Source organism: Hyperolius riggenbachi, chromosome 3 (assembly GCF_040937935.1).
Source record: "Hyperolius riggenbachi isolate aHypRig1 chromosome 3, aHypRig1.pri, whole genome shotgun sequence".
Taxonomy (NCBI): domain Eukaryota; kingdom Metazoa; phylum Chordata; class Amphibia; order Anura; family Hyperoliidae; genus Hyperolius; species Hyperolius riggenbachi.
In genome coordinates, this window is record NC_090648.1 from 21,239,981 (window position 1) to 21,262,169 (window position 22,189).

At 46.6% G+C, this 22,189-nt stretch overlaps 1 protein-coding gene across 1 annotated transcript; it reads left to right on the top strand.

The window, feature by feature from the left end:
• Positions 1-8,789: 8,789 nt before the first annotated feature.
• LOC137561908 (olfactory receptor 1468-like) lies at positions 8,790-17,161 on the top strand. The gene is made up of 3 exons (XM_068273254.1): positions 8,790-8,855; positions 9,106-10,020; positions 17,153-17,161. The coding sequence occupies exons 1-3, from the start codon at positions 8,790-8,792 to the stop codon at positions 17,159-17,161; spliced, it is 990 nt and encodes a 329-aa protein (XP_068129355.1).
• Positions 17,162-22,189: the final 5,028 nt, after the last annotated feature.

Genomic DNA, 22,189 nt, shown 5'->3' on the forward strand with positions numbered 1-22,189 from the left:
CTCGCAGTGTCTACATCCACACTCAAGGCCAGGTAGTCGGCTACCTGCCGGTCCAGGCATTGGTGGAGGGTGGATCCGGAAGGACTATGGCGAGGAGTTGGACTAAAGAATGTCCGCATGTCCGACATCACCCTGAGATCGCTGGAGCGTCCTGTCCTTGCCTGCGTGGACTTGGGAGGAACAGGGTTACTGCCAGTGGTACCTTGATTGCATTGTACAGCCACATCACCCTTAAACGCATTGTAAAGCATCATCGACATCTTGTTTTGCAAGTGCTACATCCTTTCCGCCTTGTGTTGAGTTGGTAACAGGTCCGCCACTTTGTGCCTGTACCGAGGGTCTAGTAGCGTGGCCACCCAGTACAGCTCATTCGCCTTGAGTTTTTTTATACGGGGGTCCCTCAACAGGCTGGACAACATGAAAGAGGCCATCTGCACAAAGCTGGATGCAGACGTATTCTCCATCTCCTCTTGCTCTTCCTCAGTGACGGGACGCAACTCTTCTTCCTCCCCCTAGCCACGAACAATACCACGGGAACGTGGAGCAGCAGAAGCCCCCTGTGACGGCTGTCGCGGTTGTTCTTCTTCCGCCGCCTCTTCCTCCTCCAGAGAAACACCTTCCTCATCATCATCATCAGAGTCTGACTCCTTTCCTTTCCCACACGACTCCTCTTCTTCCTCCTCCTCCTCCCACTTTGTGCTGCCGCAGGTGTTGTGGAAACATTGGGTTCGGATGTAAATCGCTCCCACGACTCCTGCTGCTGTAACTGTTCTCGTTCACGCTCCTCCACAGCTGTATCCACCACTCTACGCACGGCACGCTCCAGGAAGTAGGCGTAGGGGATCAAGTCGCTGATGGTGCCCTCATCGCGATTCACCAGTTTGGTCACCTCCTCAAAGGGCTCCATGACCCTGCATGCATTTCGCATCAGTGTCCAGTTGTTGGGCCACAACATCCCCATCCTCCCAGATTGTGTCCTTGTACTGTAATGATACAGGTACTTTGTGACGGCTTTCTCCTGGTCTAGCAGGCGAGAGAACATCAGCAGGGTGGAATTCCAGCGAGTCGGGCTATCGCAAATCAGGCATCTCACCGGCAAGTTGTTTCTACGCTGAATGTCCGCAAAGCGCGCCATGGCCTTGTAAGTGCACCTGAAATGCCCACACAACTTCCTGGCCTGCTTCAGGATGTCCTCTAAGCCTGGGTACTTGGATACAAATCTTTGCATGACCAGATTCAGCACATGTGCCATGCAGGGTACATGTGTCAGCTTTCCCAAATTCAACGTGGAAATGAGATTGCTGCCGTTGTCACACACCATGTTTCCGATCTCAAGCTTGTGCGGGGTCATCCATCGCTCCACCTGTTTGTTAAGAGCAGCCAGGAGAGGTGCTCCAGTGTGACTCTCCGCTTTGAGGCAAGACATGTCTAACACTGCGTGACACCGTCGTACCTGGCATGCAGCATAGGCCCTGGGGTGCGGGGCCTGTGTAGCTGGAGAGGAGATCACGGCACCAGCCAAGGAGGAGGAGGAGGATGAAGACAGCAAAGAGGTGGTAGCAGGTGGAGAGGAGGGGGCTGGAGGCCTGCCTGCAAGTCGTGGAGGTGTGACAAGTCGGTCCGCTGCGCGGCCACGTACACCCTGCTTGCTGCCATCGGTCACCAGGTTGACCCAATGGGCTGTGTACGTAATGTAGCAGCCCTGCCCGTGCTTGGCAGACCAGGCATCCGTGGACAGGTGGACCCTAGACCCAACGCTCTTCGCAATAGATGACACCACTTGCCTCTCAACTGCACGGTGCAGTTTGGGTATGACCTTTCGTGAAAAATAAGTGCGGCCTGGTATCTTCCACTGCGGTGTCCCAATGGCCACAAATTTATGGAAAGCCTCCGACTCCACCAGCTAGTATGGTAATGGCTGGAGAGTTAATAGTTCCGCCACGCCAGCTGTCAGACGCCGGGCAAGAGGGTGACTGGCAGACATTTGCTTCTTACGCTCAAATACTTCCTTTACGGACAGCTGAGTACTGCTGTGGGCAGAGGAGAAGGAACCGCTCAAGGGAAGAGGCGGTGTGGAGGAGGGTGGCTGTGAAGGTGCAAGGGAGAAAGTGGATGAAGACGATGCACCTGATGGAGTAAGAGGAGAAGGAGGATGGCTTGTCTTTTGAGGGGTGCTGCTTTTCCTCAGGTGTTCTTGCCATAGCTGTTTGTGCCTTTTATCCAGGTGCCTTCGTAAGGCACTTGTCCCTACGTGAGTGTTGGCCTTTCCACGGCTCAATTTTTGCTGGCAGAGAAAACATATGGCTTTGCGCCAATCTGAGACACACATGTTAAAACATTTCCAAACCGCTGAGCCCCCCTGGGGTGATGGCGCTACAGTGGCATCAGCAGCTGACGTTGAAGGGCATGTTGGCTGGTTGGCCATAGCTGGCGATACATGGTGCCGGACACTGCCCGCAGCTGTTTCTGAGGACGAGCTCCCTCTGCTTCTATCATGGAGTCATCTCCTCCTACTCCTCTCTGACTCCCCCTCTGAACTGTCCCCCTGGTCATCTCCTCTACTGGGAACATACGTGGCATCCGTATAATCGTCATCATAATCCTCCTGGCCAGCTTCACTTTCCTCAGACACCTCCTCAACTGCACCAACTTCAGGTGGTTCATCATCCCCCTCCTCACACGTTACGTCCATACTATCGCCACCTAACTCAGACGTATGAGGTGGTGTACCTGCGCCTTCTTCTTGTTGTTGCAGTAGTGGCTGTGAATCAGTGATTTCACCACCACCAAATAACTCCTGCGAAGTTTCAAATGCAGTGGATGTGGTGCCTGTTGTAGCGCTGGTGGCTGCGGGAGATGAGGTGTTCTGTGTTGAATACTCAAGCACGTCCTCACAATTTTGGGAATTGATGGCACATGCCTTCTTCTGAGCACTGTATTTTGGGCCAGGTCCGCACAAAATCACAGCAACACCACCTTGCACAGACCTACCGATGCCTGGTGGCCTTCCTCTGGGTCTGCCTCTACCTCTTCCTGGTTTGTCCATTTTGTCCATCTCGGGGGGATGCTAGGTATATGCAGTGAGCTGGGTTCACTCAACACAACAGCTAGGTATATGCAGTGAGGTGGGTTCACTGAACACAACAGGTAGTTAGATGCAGTGAGCTGGGTTCACTGAACACAACAGGTAGTTAGATGCAGTGAGGTGGGTTCATTCAACACAACAGGTAGTTAGATGCAGTGAGATGGGTTCACTCAACACAACAGGTAGTAAGATGCAGTGAGCTGGGTTCACTCAACTCAAAGCTAGGTATATGCAGAGATGAGGTGGGTTAAGTAAACACAACAGGTACTGGGTATATGCAGTACTGGGTAGTACAATGTGCAGCTCCCTGTCACACACACAGGCAGTCACTGAATGTGCTGGGCTGCTGGCAGTGGCACACACACTATCAATTAGCAAGGCTGTGCATGCAACAAAAGTGTCAGTTTGACACACAGAAAAAAAAGTACAGGATTAGTTCTGAAAAGAGATGTTGAGGGGTGCTATAAAAGCAATAATAATCAGCCAGGAGCAAGCTAAGCAGCCAAGAACCTAACTAATCTGTCCCTAGGAGAACAAGTCTGCAGCAGCTGTCCCTAGTCTGTCTCTAGCAGGCACACAGTGAGTGTAATGGCCTGCGAGCCTGCCTTATATAAGGGGGGGTGGGGCTCCAGGGCTTACTGTAGCCTGAATGGCTATAATGTGCCTGCTGACTGTGATGCAGAGGGTCAAAGTTGACCCTCATAGTGCATTATGGGGTGAATCGAACTTCCGCAAAAGTTTGCCTGGTCCAGGCGAACGCGAACCACCAAAGTTCACCTGGATCCGTTCGCCGGCGAACCGTTCGGCCCATCTCTAGTGCAGGGGACTGTAATACTTCCTGCACTAGATGTAGCACTCCTCCCCTTTACTGTCCCGTGGGCAATGTGTCTCCTCGCTCTTTACACACAGCCTGCAGTGAGTGAATGTGCCGAGCAGCAAGGTGAGTAGAGAGAATGATTGCTGTGCTGCAGCTGGGACATTAGCAGGGAGAGGTGGCAGGATGTGTTTAGTGCTTCAGAGGTTGCCTGTCATTAGTAGCCATGTGCACTGGCTGCTGTAATACCAGCATGCTCTAGATTATTGACTCTGCATCCTGATCAGAGTAATTATAATTAATCGATAATGCAGGGTAGTCTGCTGTTGCAGAGGCCAGTGATACAGGTGCTGACAGATGATTTCTGTAATGAGCAGAGAAGCAAGCTCCAGGCAATTTAGATTGCTTAATTTCAGGTTATCTTATCTATTTTCCCAGATCCTCCTCCCACCCTGTTGTTTTCCTCCATGACCCTTTCCTCTTTTCAGATTATAGTGGTTTCTCTTTTAACAACATGCCCCTGCCAAACAGCACTAGTGATGTCTGCAGTCCTGGTGAGAGGTATTCCTGCCATTTCTCTTCTCCCACCAAGCTCCCAGTCTTGTGCCTCTACCTCTTTATCCCCCTTCTCCTATGCATCCCCCTCTTTCACATATCCCTCTTTTCTGACTAGGAAAGGAGGAGCTCACAATCTAATCGTACCACAGTTATAGTCTAATGTCCTACCATATAATTATTGTGTATTCATATAGCACTGACATTTTCTTCAGCACTGTGTAGATTACAGAGTTTCATAACGTTTAGTACTGTCCACATCCTGATGAGTCTTTTTTTGCAAAAATCCACCAAAATTTGCAGCCACGCACTCGGACTTAAGAATCAGAATCATAATCACATTTACTGTATTTCGGCAAGTACAACAGGAGTTGTACCTGGAATTATTTTTGGCACATACAGGGTCAGCGATGGTACAGTTTTAAACAAGTAGAAAGAAGAAGCGTACAGTTCAGTAGAATATACATAATTAGTCACATAGACAGATCAGAGAACAGAGATGAGATGGACCGGGGGTAGATTGAGCACTATGTGAGCGGAGCTGCCCCTTTATTGGTGGCGCTCAACTGCTCTGCAGCAATATTCAGGTCCCCCAGATTGTCCTAGAAAAAGAGAGACAGAGTCCCGATCCGTGGCACTTGTCCGCGGTGACTGTCCATGCTGAAGGCAAAAGTGGTCTGGTCTGCTGGAGGACACAAAGTAGTTCTCTAAGCCTTACAGGGCTACAGAGCTGTGGTGCAAGCAGTTTCAGCCTGATCTGAGTGGAAAGTGCTGAATCCAGTTTGGCATCAGGCTGTAGTGTTCCTGATGGCTGGAGAGGGCTGTTCTGCAGAGGTTCTCACCTGCAAATTGAACTAGAGAAGCCTGTCTACAGGCTCTAGTGGGTGGCAGGGGTCTGGCCTCCATCCCTTCCATTGTTGGTGCGGGGTGGCTGGATTACAAATCTGTGGCAGGCAGGCAGGCGACCGAGGACCGGACCAAGCAACAGCGGCAATTGGTCCGCTTTGAGTAAGGTGGTCAAGCGGCTTCTTGTGCTTGGCAGCCGACCCACCATGTGCTCATGGCCTCAGACAGAAAACATGGAAATGAGTCTAAACATCTTATTTTAGCACAGGTATTCAAGAGAGAATTGTAAACATGTCGGTTTGCTATTATAAAGGTGTTATTAAAAATTTCTAACAAAGAAAACAAATCATTAGTAAAAACACAAAGGGAATTTATTTAGTCTCCAAACAAGTCCTGTAAACGTATATATGTATATATGAAACATTTTCATTTTTTTCCAACTTGCAGATCCAGAGACCACACTTAATCATCACATTTCCTTTTTGCATATTTTATGTATTTTTTTAATGCTAAAATCACAAATTATTGTCTTAAAAAGATGTTTGCATGTATTGATTACTGCTGACAAGGAATGGTGGGGTAGCCAATATCACACCTTGCAGTAACAGAATCCCTGGTTTGGAATCTGACCTTAGCATGGTATGTGTGTGTTCACTCTGAGTTTAAGTGGGTTTCTTCCAGACACTCCTATTTCCTCACTCAGACAAAAACACATTTGCTTGGTTTAATTGGTTGGCCCCAAAATAGTTTTTAGACTTTGGTGGGAATATTTTATCATGGCCATGGTAGGTATTAGATTGAATGTTCCTCTGTGACATGACTATATGCTCTGTAAAGTACTGGAAAAAAAATGTGAGTGAGATATGGAAATGCAAAATAATAATGTATGATTCTTTGATAGTAATTTTGACCATAACAGAGAAGATGATGCATGATAATACCTTTTTCATATTTTAAAGCGGAATATAACCCTGCATTTCAACTTTGCTCTAAAACATTATTTACAGCATATTATATGCAAAAAGCATTTTTTTTTTACTAGACCAGCATTGGAAGGGTTAAACACAGAGGTTTTAAGTTCCGTGCAGACGTTCAGAAAGTTACATTCTATTTAGTTAGATGTATCTATTGATAAACAGTTACACACTCTTTGGCTGTCCTCCAAGCTCCTTCTCAGTGAGAGAGATGAGTCACAATAAACACTTAAAAGATACATATTTGTAAACAAAAAGTATCTAACTGAAGTTCGGATGCGTCTGCAGAAATCTCTAGGGACTTTAAAGCCCTGTGTAACCCTTCCAATGCTGGTCTAGTCAAAAAAAAAATGCTGGTTGCATATAATATACTGTAAATAATGTTTTAGAGCAAAGTTGAAATGCAGGGTTATATTCCGCTTTAATAAAAAAAAAATCAAACACCATCATACTCTCATCAAGGATCATTAATGGGTAGTGTATGTACATTCTTTTTTTTTTTAACAATAATCTTATTGTTCATGTTGTGCAGTAGCATAAAGCTAGTAATAAACATACTGTCCATTTTAAGACATATGCCTTTGTCCTTTACTTCCACGATCATATTGTAAAGAAAAATATGAATTTGTGATTTATAGGTAGTTTAGATCTTAAAATTCCTTTTTTTCTATGGTTTAGTTAAGAAAAAAGAAAAAAAAAAGAAAATATAATGTCCATAAAATAATAAAAAAAAAAAAAGGTAGGGAGGATGGGGGAGGAAACAAGAGGTAACTCACAGCATAATACTAAACCATAGATTAGGGCAGATTTATAAGAACTGGTACAAGCAACATTGAAGCAAAACTGATGTGGATGCTCATATGAGAACAAAATCCTTGGTCTAGGCTCTTTTTGAAATTTGCTAAGCTCTACTTGGCTCGGCATTGTGATATCTCTCCTCAATGTTTGTTTGTTTGTTGTTTTTTGTTTTCTTCACATTAATTACTTTTGAAAACATAAAGCTACATTGTTATCAAGACACACCACCTATATTATTTGAATAGAATGCAAAAGCAAGCACTACTTTGTACATCATGTATTTCCCTTAAAGGAAAACCTGAGGCCTCAGAAAGAAGATTTTATACATACCTGGGGCTTCCACCAGCCTATACGCACGGATCGCTCCCACGCCGCCCTCCTCCGCTTCCTGTATCCGGCGGTACCGGGTCCCGTAGTTTCGGCCTGTCGGCGGCAGCACGCGGACAATTGTCCGCATCACAGGGGCTCCCAGCATACCAGTACGCGTAGGGGTATGGAGGGAGCCCCTGCTCATGCGGACATTTGGCCGCGTCCGCCGGAAGTGACGGGACCCGGTACCGGCGATCCAGGAAGTGGAGGATGGCAGCGTAGGAGCGATCCAGGCTTATGGGGCTGGAAGAAGCCCCAGGTATGTATAAAATCTTTTTTTCTTTTTGGGATTCCGGCTTCTCTGGTTCCCTTTAAAGGAAAACCTGAGGCCAAAAATGATAAAATAAAAAGAAACTCACCTAAGAAGAGGGAAACCTCTGGATCCTCTATAGGCTTACCATGCTGTTCTCTAGTCCTCCAACACCGCCCACAGATGATTGAGGCCAGGTTCCTATTCTGGTACAAGGGCGGCTGCACTGCAGCTGCACAAGCACCAGCCACAACAGCACCAGAGGGGTATCTAGAGGGGTTCAGGCATGGCTCGTGCATGGGTGCCATGCCTGCTCCTGTGCATCCCCATCACTTAGACCTCAGATCAGATTAACTATGTTATCTGGGTAACATGGTTACTTAACTTACAGTATGTATGACACACACTTGGCTTAGTGTTAGCAAAGAGGACAGAGGGGGAATAAGATGCCATATTACCTTAAAAGTACCGTCAGCAACATTCCAAGCCCAAAAAACATGGGCTACCATTACACATGTACACAAGAAAGGATGCTGTTTTTAGAGGGGAAGAGGGCTCCGACCAGAGGGGGGCACAATTTCAGTGTTTGCCACAGGCTCTATATTACCAAGATACGCCCCTGACCAGCACACCAGCACAGAGCCACTCGAGCATATGTGGCTCTGGTTCACTGAGTAAGTGCAGCTGTACTCGATTTAAAGACAGTGCGACATGAACAATCCATATCATGTAATCAGTTAAGGAAACATTTTATTCACTTTCTTTAAATGAGTTATCAGCCTAAAATAAAAAAAAAATTAGCTTTACTCACCTGGGGCTTTCTCCAGCCCCTTGCTGCCGACTGTCCCACGCCGATTTCTCCGCTCTCCACCGCCGTCCTGGGCTCGGTAGCCAGGCCCAACGCTGGGTCGACCTTACTGTGCCTGCATGAACCACCGCTGTCAATCCTCGCCACGTGGTCCACGGCGCACTGCGCAGGCACAGTAGTTCTGTGCAGTGCGCCAGGGACCACATGGCAATGATTGACAGTGGCAGTTCACACAGGCACAGTAAGGCTGACCCCGCAGTCGGCCTCTCCACTGTGAAGGGAGCCCCGGGATGGCAGCGGAGAGCGAAGAGGTCGGCGTTCGACAGTCGGCAGCAAAGGACTGGAGAAAGCCCCAGGTGAGTAAAGCTCTTTTTTTTTATTTTAGACTGATAACTCCTTTAAGCCGTTGTATCATTTTAGGATTTGCAAAATATGATACTGGTATGTACATTCATGAGTTCATAATCAATGTAAGAAAAAAAAAAGTGGCCACAACTAAAAGTATTAATATTCCAAAAAGGTTTACAAGTAAAACAATAATATGTATTGTTTTATATCTATTGTTATGTTTTGTTAAACTTTTTTTTCTCTCGCTACGAAACTCAGGTGTCTTATAAAAACAATGTCACTACAGTGATCTTTTTGGGATTCCATGATATGGGCAGATTCAATCTACTGTATTTCTTCTTACTCCTTTTAATATATTTTGTGACAGTATGTGGAAACCTTATAATCATTATGCTGGTGACGCTCAACAAGAGCCTCCACTCCCCCATGTACTTCTTTCTCTCCCAGCTTTCCAAAGCCGAGATTATAATAACTACAGATATCTCCCCTAACATGCTGAACATTGTTCTTTATGGGAATGCCTCCATGTCCTTATCTGGCTGCATCACTCAGCATTTCTTCTTTAGCGTTTCAGAAGCATCGGAGTGTTTCCTTCTGACGGCGATGTCCTACGACCGATATCTGGCCATCTGTTCTCCACTGCACTATGCCTCAGTTATGACCCCAGTGCTTTGTTGTAAGTTAGTATTTTTGTCATGGACGTTGAGTTTTTGTATGGAATTGTTTGAGATATTCAGCATATGCCAGTTAAAGTTTTGTGGGCCGAACACTATTGATCATTTCTTCTGTGATTTCAATCCTTTAGTGAATCTTTCTTGTTCAGACACTTATCTGACTGAGATGGAAGCTGCCTTGTTGGGCAGTGTTGTGGTGGTGTTACCATTCTTTGTGATAACAGCGTCATATACATGTATTGTTTTAGCAATAATACGGATACCCTCATTTTCAGGAAGACAGAAATCCTTTTCCACCTGCAGCTCCCACCTGACGGCTGTATCTATCTTCTATGGCAGTCTTTTTGGCATGTACCTACTCCCGAATGAAGGGAAGTCCCAGATGGCCAGTAAGATACTGGCCATGTTCTACACTATTTTTATTCCCCTTTTGAATCCATTTATTTACAGCTTCAGGAATAAAGGCATTGTGGATGTTTTAAGAAAATTACATAATAAAGTAACTTTTTATTTATCATTTTAAAGAAAATCTGAGAAATATCCTGTATCTAATGGTGAAAAAAGTAAGTTTCATTCCCTGGGATCTCAGCCGGAGGTACTCCTGTGCCCCATTTCCCAGGTTGAGCGGTCCAGCTCTCTGGACTATGCTCTCAGGTCATCTTCTCTCTTCTTTCTTTTTTGGCATGTGTTAGTAACATATCTGTATTAGCTTTTTGTGTTCACATTTGCCAATTGCAATTGAAATGGATATGTTATTTGTCTTGCTACTTCAAGAACTTTTGTATTTGATAACCTGTTCAATAAAGCTCTTTAATAACAAAAAAGGGGAGTTTCATATAATTTACAACACTCTCAACAAGGAGTTGATTATTTTAGAGTTATTGTAATCATAACTATTGTTTTCTTCCTAATCTGAAGTTCTTCTGAAGCTAATATTCACAACTCACAAGTTCTCTTAAACTGAACTTCATCATGCATACCCCAATTACAACTAACTGGTCCAATATTATTATGCTCAAATATTAGGCTTCTACACCACCTAAATCATTTAAGAAGCATTCTTTCTCTGTGTTTCTATTTCAGTTTTGTTTTATACCTATTTTATTCCTTTTGACTAGTTTATTTATTTACTATGGACATACTTGAAATAGGACCTTCTGTAGTACCAACAGTAATTGGAAAATGAGTACAAGTAGAAGCTGCAAACAGAATTATTTTTTGTTTTTTTGTTTAAGATTATTTTATTTTAAAGAAGTATTTTTAGTAAAGAACATTAACTGCATAAATCTTAATAAGAAACATACAGTATACAAAACATATACAAGAGGGTGGATAAACTGTGTCCATGGCAACTTGTATGTGTGAGGAGAAATAGAATAGAAAAAGTACAGCAAGTGAGGGCTGTACGGAGGATCACTGAGAAGTCCAACATAAAATTTGGTTAACAGTCCTTGAAAGCATCATTGTTAATTCTTGATTTAAATCAGGAATAGCGGAATCATCCAAGAGTACGTTTTTTACCCATAAAACCTATATAATAGGTTGTGTCACCCTAGATCTGTGGGGAAGCCCGAGGCCACTAAGGGGTTATACACCCGGTCCCCCTGGAAGTCCAAGGCGAACACTCATCTGGATTCTCCATGGACTTTAAATTGACCTATCTCAGTACATAAGATACATCCTGTAATTATTCACATAACAGATCCCTAAGGGATAAGAGAAAATAAAGAGAATAGGGCAAATAGATTGTAAGAGCAAAAAGAAAAAAGGAAGAAAAAGAAGAAAAGAGGAAAAGTAAAAGCCAATCAAACTCTCACCCATGCCCCACTATTTGATATCATGATCAACTGAAGGGGACTTATTACCAGTTCTTTATTAGAGATGACCTGAATGGTCCGCCTGGCGGTAGTCAGCGCCCGATGTGGTTAACGAACACATGACGCGTTCAACCTGCCCCCATACCTCATCATTGGGCTAAACTTCGACCCTCTACATCACTGTCAGCAGACACATGGCAGCCAATCAGGCTGCACTCCCTCCTGCCCCCCCCCCCCCCCCCCCCCCCAAGCGCAGCAGCGTTGGCCATTTTCTCAGCTTGCAGCTGCTGTTTTAGCGAGAAGAAGGGAGATACATTGCTGGACAAGATAGGGATTAGGAAAAAGTGTTAGGCTGTTATTAGCTTGCTCCTCACTGAAATTTGTTGCTGAAATGCATAAATGCAGCCCTGTCACAGCCCTGTTGCAGCTAAGCCTTGCTGTACTGTGCCAGGCCCAGCACACTGTATTATCACCAGTGCATATCTTTCCACTGTATTTGTGTGATTTATCTTACTAAAGCATAGCTCTCTTTGTGGGTGACACTGCATAGATACAGCCCACAGACAGTTTCCTGCTGGCATTTGTAGTCCCATCGCTGTCTGCCAGCAAACTGTATTACCACCAGGGCATATCTTTCCACTGTATTTGTGTGATTTATCTTACTAAAGCATAGCTCTCTTTGTGGGTGACACTGCATAGATACAGCCCACAGATAGAGATGGCCCAAAAGGTTCGCCAGCGAATGGTTCCCGGCGAACTTCCGTGGTTCGCGATCGCAGCAAACCGGGAATTATTCCGGAAGTTTGGTTCGCCCCCATAGTGCATCATGAGGGTCAACTTTGACCCTCTACATCACAGGCAGCAGGCACATTGTAGCCAATCAGGCTACATTCCCTCCCGGAGCCACTCCCACCCTTATAAAAGGCAGGCACCGCCGGCCATTATACTCACTTGTGTGCCTAAAGTAAATAGAGAAGGGACAGCTGCTGCAGACTCTCTCATACGGAAAGATTAGTTAGGCTCTTGTAGGCTTCTTAGCTCGCTCCTTGCTGATTCTTATTGCTAAAAAAGCACCCCACAACAGCTCTTTTGAGAGCTAATATTGTTCTTGTGATCTATTTTTTTTTCTGTGTGTGTCCCACTGACACTTGTGTTGCATAGACAGCCTTGCTAATTCATACTGTGTGTGTGCCACTGCCAGCCAGGCCCAGCACATTCAGTGACAGACAGCTGCACATTGTAATACCCAGTACTGCATATACCTACCTACCTGTTGTTTACAGTGCACCCACCTACCTTCGTGAGTTGAGCGCACGCAGTGTCACTGTGCCTGTCCGCTACCTGTCTGTGTGTAACAGGTGCACATTGTAATACCCAGTACTGCATATATCTACCTACCTATTGTTCACAGTGCACCCACCTACCTACGTGAGCGCACACAGTGTCACTGTGCCTGTCCGTTACCTGTCTGTGTGTGACAGGTGCACATTGTAATACCCATCACTGCATATACCTACCTGTTGTATTCAGTGCACCCACCTCATCACTGCATATACCTACCTGTTGTGTTCAGTGCACCCACCTACCTACGTGAGTGCACGCAGTGTTATATACCACTCTGTGCATACCTGTTAACTGCACCTGTGTGACTGCACATTGTATTGGTCAAGTCAGTGCATACCTTTCACTTCATCCCCTCGATATGGACACAATGGACAAAACAAGCAGAGGTAGAGGCAGACCCAGAGGAAGGCTAACTGGCAGATCTGTGCAAGGTCGTGTTGATGTGATTTTGTACGACCCTTGACCAAAGTACAGTGCTCAGAAGAAGGCACGTATGTCCCATCAACTCCCAAGATTGTCAGGACGTGATTGACTATTTAACACAGAATGCCTCATCTTCCGCAGCCACAAGCGCTACTACAAGCACCACATCCGTTGCATTTGACACTTCACAGGAGTTAATGGGTGGGGAATTAACTGATTCACAGCCATTATTGTTACAACCAGATGAAGGCGCTAAGCAAGTTACACCACCTCATATGTCTGAGTTAGGCAGTGACACTATGGACGTAACATGTGAAGATGATGAAGTACCTGCTGTTGGTGCAGTTTTGGAGGTGTCTGAGGCAAGTGAAGCTGGGCAGGATGATTATGATGATGACTATGATATGGATCCCACGTATGTTCCCAATAGAGGAGATGAACAGGGGGACAGTTCAGAGGGGGAGTCAGATGAGTTGCTGAAAGAAGCAGGAGGAGCTCATCGTCAGAAACAGCTGGTGGCAGTGTGTGCCGCCATGTATCGCCACCTATGGGCAGCCAGCCAACATGCCCTTCAACGTCAGCTGCTGATGCCACCATAGTGTCATCACCCCAGGGGGGCTCAGCGGTTTGGAAATGTTTTCATGCGTCTGCCTCAGATCGGAGCAAAGCCATCTGTTGTCTCTGCCTCCAAAAATTGAGCCGTGGAAAGGCCAACACTCACGTAGGGACTAGTGCCTTACAAAGGCACATGGAGAGAAGGCACAAACTGCAATGGGAACTGAGGAAAAGCAGCACACAAAAGAAAAGCCACCCTCCTTCTCCTTTTCCTCCTTCAGGTGCAGCATCTTCAGTCACTTTCTCCCTTGTACCTTCACAGCCACCCTCCTCCACTCCGCCTCTGTCCTTGAGCGGTTCCTGCTCCTCTGCCCACAGCAGCCAGGTGTTTGTGAAGGAAATCTTTAAGCTGAAGAAGCACATTTCTGCCAGTCACCCCCTTGCCCGGTGTCTGACAGCTGGCGTGGCGGAACTGTTAGCTCGCCAGCTGTTACCATACAAGCTGGTGGACTCTGCATCCTTCCGTAAATTTGTGGCCATTGGGACACCACAGTGGAAGATACCAGGCCGCAATTATTTTTCTAAAAAGGCGATACCCAAACTGTACCATGAAGTTGAGAGGCAAATGGTGTTATCTCTGGCACACAGCGTTGGGTCATGGGCCCACCTGACCACGGATGCCTGGTCGGCCAAGCACGGTCAGGGCCGCTACATTACTTACACAGACCATTAGCTCCAAGAGAAGAGACCCAGCACCGTCTTCAAGTGTATTATAAGCTCTTTTATTTATTTAAAGCATCAAAAAGACAAAAAGGGCAAGTCTGTGCGACGTTTCGAGAGGCGACTCCTCTCTTTCTCAAGCTGACAAGCCCTCTGAATACATGAAACACAATCAGCCTTAAATGGTCCTTGCTCCTCTAGGGAGCCAATCAGAATGGTCTGGACGCCCTGTCATCAACTAATTAGGTTAAGTTCCTGCTAGTAGGCCCTCCCATCTGGTGGAGACAGAGGGACAACGACCAATAGCACGTCGCATCTAGATGGTTGGGTGCTGCCTGTAACTACTCGTCTACTATTACACAGACCATTGGGTCAATCTGGTGACCAATGGCAAGCAGGGGGAAAGTGGCTGTACAGCGGTCCAACTTGTAACACCTCCACGGCTTTCAGGCAGGCCCCCTGCCACCTCCTCTCCTCCTGCTACATCCTCTTAACTGTCATCGTCCTCGTCCTCCTTGGATGAGTGGCAGTTTAACTCTACTGGTGCTGCCATCTCCTCTCCAGCTACACAGACCCAGCTCCCCAGGGCCTATGCTGCATGCCAGGTACGACGGTGTCACGCCATCTTAGACATGTCTTGCTTCAAAGCGGAGAGTCACACTGGACCAGCTCTCCTAGCTGCTCTTAACAAACAGGTGGATCAGTGGCTGACCCCGCACCAACGTGGTGTGTGACAACGGCAGCAATTTCCTTTCCGCCTTGAATTTGGGAAAGCTGACACATGTACCCTGCATGGCACATGTGCTGAATCTAGTTTGAAACGCAGAAAGGAAAAGAGACTGCTACACACACATGTGTACTTAACTGGGAGCATGGGAGTCAGAATGCCAGACGTCCATAAATACCAAGGAAATCCCGCTACACCAGATAGTAGGGTGAAATAGAAAGTCTTTTATTCTTGATCCAACATCATTGTTACAATAAAAAGCTCACGCGTATCGGAGCAAGGAATGGCTCCTTAATCTTAGCTTACAAAAGCATGTGTTACACAGATTAAATAGTGTGAGGCCACACCCAAAGGGGTGTGTGTATTGACCTTAAAGGTCCGTACACACGCCGGACTTTAGGCAACGACGGGTCCGTCGTTGCCTCCCGCTGGGTGGGCGTGCCAGCGACAGCCCGGCGTGTGTACGCTCTGTCGTCATACTGATACGGCTGTTTCTGAGCGATCCGCCGGGCGGATCGCTCAGAAACAGCCGTATCAGTATGAAGACAGAGCGTACACACGCCGGACTGTCGCTGGCACGCCCACCCAGCGGGAGGCAACGACGGACCCGTCGTTGCCTAAAGTCCGGCGTGTGTACGGACCTTAACCCTCCTGGCGGTTTATTAAAATCCGCCAGGGGGCAGTACAGCCGTTTTTTAAATTTTTATTTTTTTTATATGCTCAGCGGCATCCCCCCAGCCCCTCCGATCGCTTCCGGTGATCGGAGATCAGGAGATCCCATTCAAAGAACGGGATCTCCTGGAGGGCTTCCCCCATCGCCATGGCGACGGGCAGGATGACGTCACCGACGTCCTTGACGTCGTGACATCAAAGGGGACTCCGATCCACCCCTCAGCGCTGCCTGGCACTGATTGGCCCCGGCTGCTGCGTGACGGATAGTGGCAGATCGGCGGGGATCGGCGGTGATCGGATTGCACATGCAGTTAGCAAAGTGCTAGCTGCGTGTAGCAAAAAAAAAGTTATGCAAATCGGCCCAGCGGGGCTTGAGCGGTGCCTTCCGGCGGCATAGCCCGAGCTCAGCTCGGACTTACCGCCAGGAAGGTTAAAGGTACATACATAGTATTCTAAAAATGGTGTAAACCACTATAATACAAATACATAGAAGCACTAAATAATTAGTTAATTAAAAACACATAGACATAGCATCAGATTGCAAACTACCCATAGATCATTACACATGTGGAAACAGACGACATAAATCCTAAAGAGACCCACAAGTCAAATAACTAGCAAATGCTTGTAGAACCAAAGGGGAGAGAAAGGAGAGGGGGAAGGAGCAAGGGAAGGAAAAAAACACAATTGGATACAAAATTATTTGTCATAAAGAGTATTGAGATCCAATCTCGAATTGAGCCCCAAAGGGGCACGGGTCCATAATTTCCATATCCAAAAGGCTCCTTGTCTTAATAATCTGTTATATAGATATCTCCTCCCCTAAGTGGGTATAATAGTCTTTCTATGCCCTGGAATTTAAATCCAGACATATTACCTGAATGAACATAGAAAAAGTGCTAGGAAACGCTAGAGGCATGACTGATATAAGCAGCATTCCTGAGACACCTTCCAGTGCCATTATAGTGTTCTGAAATCCTCTGACGGAGGGGACGGGTAGTACACCCCACGTACTGTATCCCACATTCCATGCAAGCAACCAAATAGACAACATTTTGAGTCTGGCAATTAATATACTGTTTAATGTCATAGTTGCTGTGTCTGGAAAGGGAGACAATTTAACGCGTTTGGTTGTGAACACTACAATAGCGGCAGGTGTTATTGCCGCACCTATATGAGCCTTTGTGTGTTAGCCAAGTCGGTTTAGGCTTGTCCACGCTCTGAAACAAACTGGGGGACAAGCTAGTGCCCAAAGTGGGGGCCCGACGTGATGAAAAGCCACAGCCTCCAGCTGAAACTGCATACAGCTTAGGGTCAGAGTGAAGAACAGGCAGGTATTCTTTGATAATGCTAACAATTTGGTTATTCTCCAGGCTATATGAGGTGACAAAGTTAATGCCTCTATTGGGTTGACTGTCCCTACTTCCTGGCCTCAGAGTAAGTAAAGCTGTTCTGGTTTTTGCAACACTCGGTTTTTTACTTCTGTTATTTGGTTTTCCCGATACCCACGGCAGAGAAGTCTAGATTGTACCAAGTTAAGTTCTATCTGTAATTTGGCTGGATCAGAGCAGTTCCTAGCCGCTCTGATCATTTCTCCATATGGAATGGACTTCAATGTATGCTTAGGGTGGAAGCTCATGGCTAAAAGCAACGAGTTGCCCGCACACTCTTTTCTATATGTTCTGGTCCGAATTTCTTATCAGTAAGGGTCACACTGTAGTCACTTCCTGTCTGAGTCAGGACTGAGTCAGCCACTTACATACCTGATATTTAACTCTTTCAGGCAGAGAAAGACAAAAAGGAACACAGCATAGTTATTTGTGTGCTAGGCACTGTACATACACATGTCTATCTCATCATGTCACATGTCACCTCGGGTATCCTTTAATTTCCTCAAATCATTCTGTTACAGAGGCACCACTTCAGATTTCCAGTGTCTCGGTACGAGTATATGGGCTACTGGAATTAAACGTTTGGTTAAAGACTTTTTACATTTCTTAATCAGTTTAGTGGTATTGTGTAATTAATAGTATGATAGTTCATCAACTGGCTCTCCGTCTGTTAGTTGTTTGATATAGTACTGCACCATCTTCCAGAATGGTTTAATCTCAGGGCACTCCTAAAAGATATGAAGAATCGATCCCTCTAACCCCCCCCCCCCCCACACACACACACACACACACATCAGGATAGATTTTCTTTAATCTACTGGGTGAATAGTACCATTTGGTTAATAGCTTATAGTTATGATCTTGGACTGTAGAGGATATAGAGGATTTGTGATTTAAAAACAAGATTTTTGTCCATTGATCATTAGAAAACTCATGTTGCAGATCAGATATCAAGATCTGGTAAATAATAGAGACCATTTTTTTTTACAGGGCCTGTAGTAGTACCCATGCATAGCTGTTTTAAAGGGGGTTAGGGTCATGAGAGTGTGGTTCTGGAACCTGTAGATTGTAAAAAGGGGCGAAATTGCATGAGACTCCATGGGCTTGATTTACAAAAGGGTGCTAACATAGTTAACACGCCTAAAAGCTTTGGACATGCAAACTAGGTTGCTAAATAGTTTGCACATCCAAAGCTGTTACTGATCGCGCGGTAAGTTGGTGCACCGAAACGTCGCACGGTGCATGGGAAACGTCGCACCGTCCGTGTACAAAGTATGCTTATTAAGCTATTTTTCCATGCAGATGGTGCAACATTGCGCAAACTTAGTGTGTGCAATGCCACTTTGCACGTGCTAAGGGGATCTTCACTGGCGTGCTAACACTTAGTACCCTTTTGTGAATTAAGCCCAATGTATCTAGGAATGGATTATCAAATCTCTCTTTAAAGAGACTCCGTAACAAAAATTGCATCCTGTTTTTTATCATCCTACAAGTTCCAAAAGCTATTCTAATGTGTTCTGGCTTACTGCAGCACTTTGTACTATCACAGTCTCTGTAATAAATCAATGTATCTTTCCCTTGTCAGACTTGTCAGCCTGTGTCTGGAAGGCTGCCAAGTTCTTCAGTGTTGTGGTTCTGCTATGCACTCCCCCCTCAGGGGGGAAAGAAACACACAAATGATCTCTTGAGATTCAAAAGGAATGCTGTATACAGCCTGCTTATGTATGGATGTATTTTCTATGTGTGGACATACTGTACATCAACCTACTTCCTGTTTTGGTGGCCATTTTGTTTGTTTATAAACAAACTTTTTAAAACTGTTTTTAACCACTTTTAATGCGGCGGGGAGCGGCGAAATTGTGACAGAGGGTAATAGGAGATGTCCCCTAACGCACTGGTATGTTTACTTTTGTGCAATTTTAACAATACAGATTCTCTTTAAGGTGCTATAAGGGGATCCATGAGGCCTGCTTAACCGTCTGGGCGATACAATTACATCGCCCAGGAGGGGGCGCAGCACTTTTTAAAAAATTTTTTAAAATCATGTAGCTAGCCTAGCGCTAGATACATGATAGCCGATGTGCAGCGGCATCCCCCCACCCCCTCCGATCACCTCCGGCGATCAGCGCAAGCAGGAGATTCCGTTCAGAACGGGATCTCCTGCTAGGCTTCCCCCGTCGCCATGGTGACGCTCACGATGACGTCACCGATGTCATCGGCGTTGTGACGTCAGAGGGAGTCCCGATCCACCCCACAGCGCTGCCTGGCACTGATTGGCCAGGCTGTGCAAGGGGTCTGGGGGGGGAGGGGGGTTGCGCGGCACGGTGGGTAGCGGCGGCGATCGGAAGTTACATGCAGCTAACAAAGTGCTAGCTGTGTGTAACAAAAAAAATTATGCAAATCGGCCCACCAGGGCCTGTGAAATCCTCCTGCGCGACATACCCCGAGCTCAGCTCGGGATTATCGCCCAGGAGGTTAATAAAATCTTGTGCATGGAGGGCCTCACACATTCGCCAAGGTACATATCTCTGAGAGTGGCAGCCATATGGGAATTGTAAGTTGTTCAACACTGTAATAAGAGGAGAAGGCCAAGGAGAGACCTCTGAGAGATGTCTAAATTTAGTCATTGATAAAAGGGAGGAATGGATCAAAGTTTAAAGGCTTGTAGGTTTAGCAGTTAACCAAGTCAGTAGGGATAGATTTGTGCCTGCTAGCCCACGTTCAAGTTGTACCCATAATTTCTGATCGCTATGTTTGTGCCAGTCAACAATTCGTACTAAGGTGGTCGCTGCATGGTATTTACAAATGTCAGTGTTTGCAAGTCCTCCATGAGTTCTAGGCAACACCAAGGGCTCGATTCACAAAGCAGTGATAACCCAGTTAAAGACTTTAGGCGTGATAACCACTTTTATCATGCCTAAACTCAGTTTAGGCATGATAAGTTTAGGCATGATAAGTTTAGGCATGATAAGTTTAGATAAGTTTAGATTGCGCGCAAAGTCCCGCACGCAAAGCAGCGCCATTAAACTCTATGCAAAGTGCACCAGACTTTGCTAGCGCAAAACTTTTGATCAGCTGTGCACTGCGGTGCTAGCCCAGTTGGTGCTTAAACTTATCACACCTAAAAACTTATCACACCTAAACTTATCACGCCTAAACTTATCATGCCTAAACAGAGTTTAGGCGTGATAAAGGGCTTTTCACCACGGTGCTAACTGTTAGCACCGCTTTGTGAATCAGGCCCCAAGGCTGAAAATGTGATTCTAGGGGGGTTTAGCATGCCATACACATTTTGTGAAATGTGTTTTAATATCTCTAAAGTGTTCTAGTAGGGACAAAATTGGGAGGGCCTGATATAAGTAGAGAGTTTGGGGTAAAATATTCATTTTTAATATATTAACATGGCCTAATCAAGAGAATTGTGGCCTATCCCAACATGCTAAGTCTTGTTTATTATTAAAGAGACACTGAAGCGAGACTAAATCTCGCTTCAGCTCTCATACATAGCAGGGGCATGTGTGCCCCTGCTAAAACGCCGCTATCCCGCGGCTGCACGAGGGTCCCTGACCCCCCAACCCACCCCCCGCAAATCTTGGTCGCAAGTTGGTCGTAGATTAGCCCTTCCTAGAGGCAGGGCTAACGGCTGCAGCCCTGCCTCACTGCGCGTCTATCAGACGCGCATCGCCGCCTCTCCCCCGCCCCTCTCAGTGAAGGAAGACTGAGAGGGGTGGGGGAGAGGCAGAGATACGCGTCTGACAGACGCGCGTGGGGCAGGGCTGCGGCGGTTAGCCCTGCCCCAATGCGGAAGCGCTCCCCCGCATTACGGAGGGGATTTTGGGGGACAGGGACCCCCGTTAAGCCACGGGATAGCGGCGTTTTAGCAGGGGCACGCATGCCCCTGCTAGCTATGAGGTCTTAAGCGAGATCTATTCTCGCTTCAGACTCTCTTTAACCAGCTGCCGACCGCGTCACGCCAGTAGGCGTGGCCACGGCGGCAGCCCCAGGACCGCCTAACGCCGATTGGCGGAAGGTCCTGTTTAACAGAAATGCGGGCGATCGCGCGCGCATGCGCGCGCACATCGCCCGGCATGACTTGCGGCCCCCCTGTGTCTTCAGCCCGCCGGCCAATTAGCAGCGCCGGCGGGCTGCGATCATTCAAACAGCCCAATCCTTTGCGTATAATACACGTTGTTATGTAAACAACGTGTATTATACTGGCTGCCTCCTCCTCTCCTGGTCACAGCGCGCCCGGACCACCAGGAGAGAGGACGGCAGCCCTGCTCAATTAGACCCGCACGTTTCCCTGCTCGATCCCCCACCCGATCGCCGCTGATCACCCCCACTACCCCCCTCACTGGCCCTGCCAAGGCGTCTGACTGAGGTCTGAGTGTCATCTGGTCGCCTGTCACAGCTCTGATCGAGGTCTGTGTGACATGTGAGTGGCATGTGAGTGACATCGTTGCCTGTGCACAGTTTTTTGACTTCTGATTGATTGCGTTGTGATTATTGATCATCTGTGATTGCCCTGTGTTTTCAATTGCTGTATACATTGGTTGGCATCTGACAGCGGCACTGTGATTGATATCTGGTCGCCTGTCACAGCTCTGATCGAGGTCTGAGTGAGATCTATTGTCTGTGCACTGATTTGACATCTGATTGATTGATTGATTAGTGATTGGTATTTGATCATCTGTGATTGCCTGAGATTTCAATTGTTGTTTACATTGGTTGGCATCTGACAGCGGCGCTGTGATTGATATCTGGTCGCCTGTCACAGCTCTGATCGAGGTCTGAGTGACATCTATTGTCTGTGCACTGATTTTTGACGATTGATTGATTGATTAGTGATTGGTATTTGATCATCTGATTGCCTGAGATTTCAATTGCCGTTTACATTGGTTGGCATCTGACAGTGGCACTGTGATTGATATCTGGTCGCCTGTCACAGCTCTGATCGAGGTCTGAGTGAGATCTGAGTGACATCTATTGTCTGTGTACTGATTTTTGACATCTGATTGA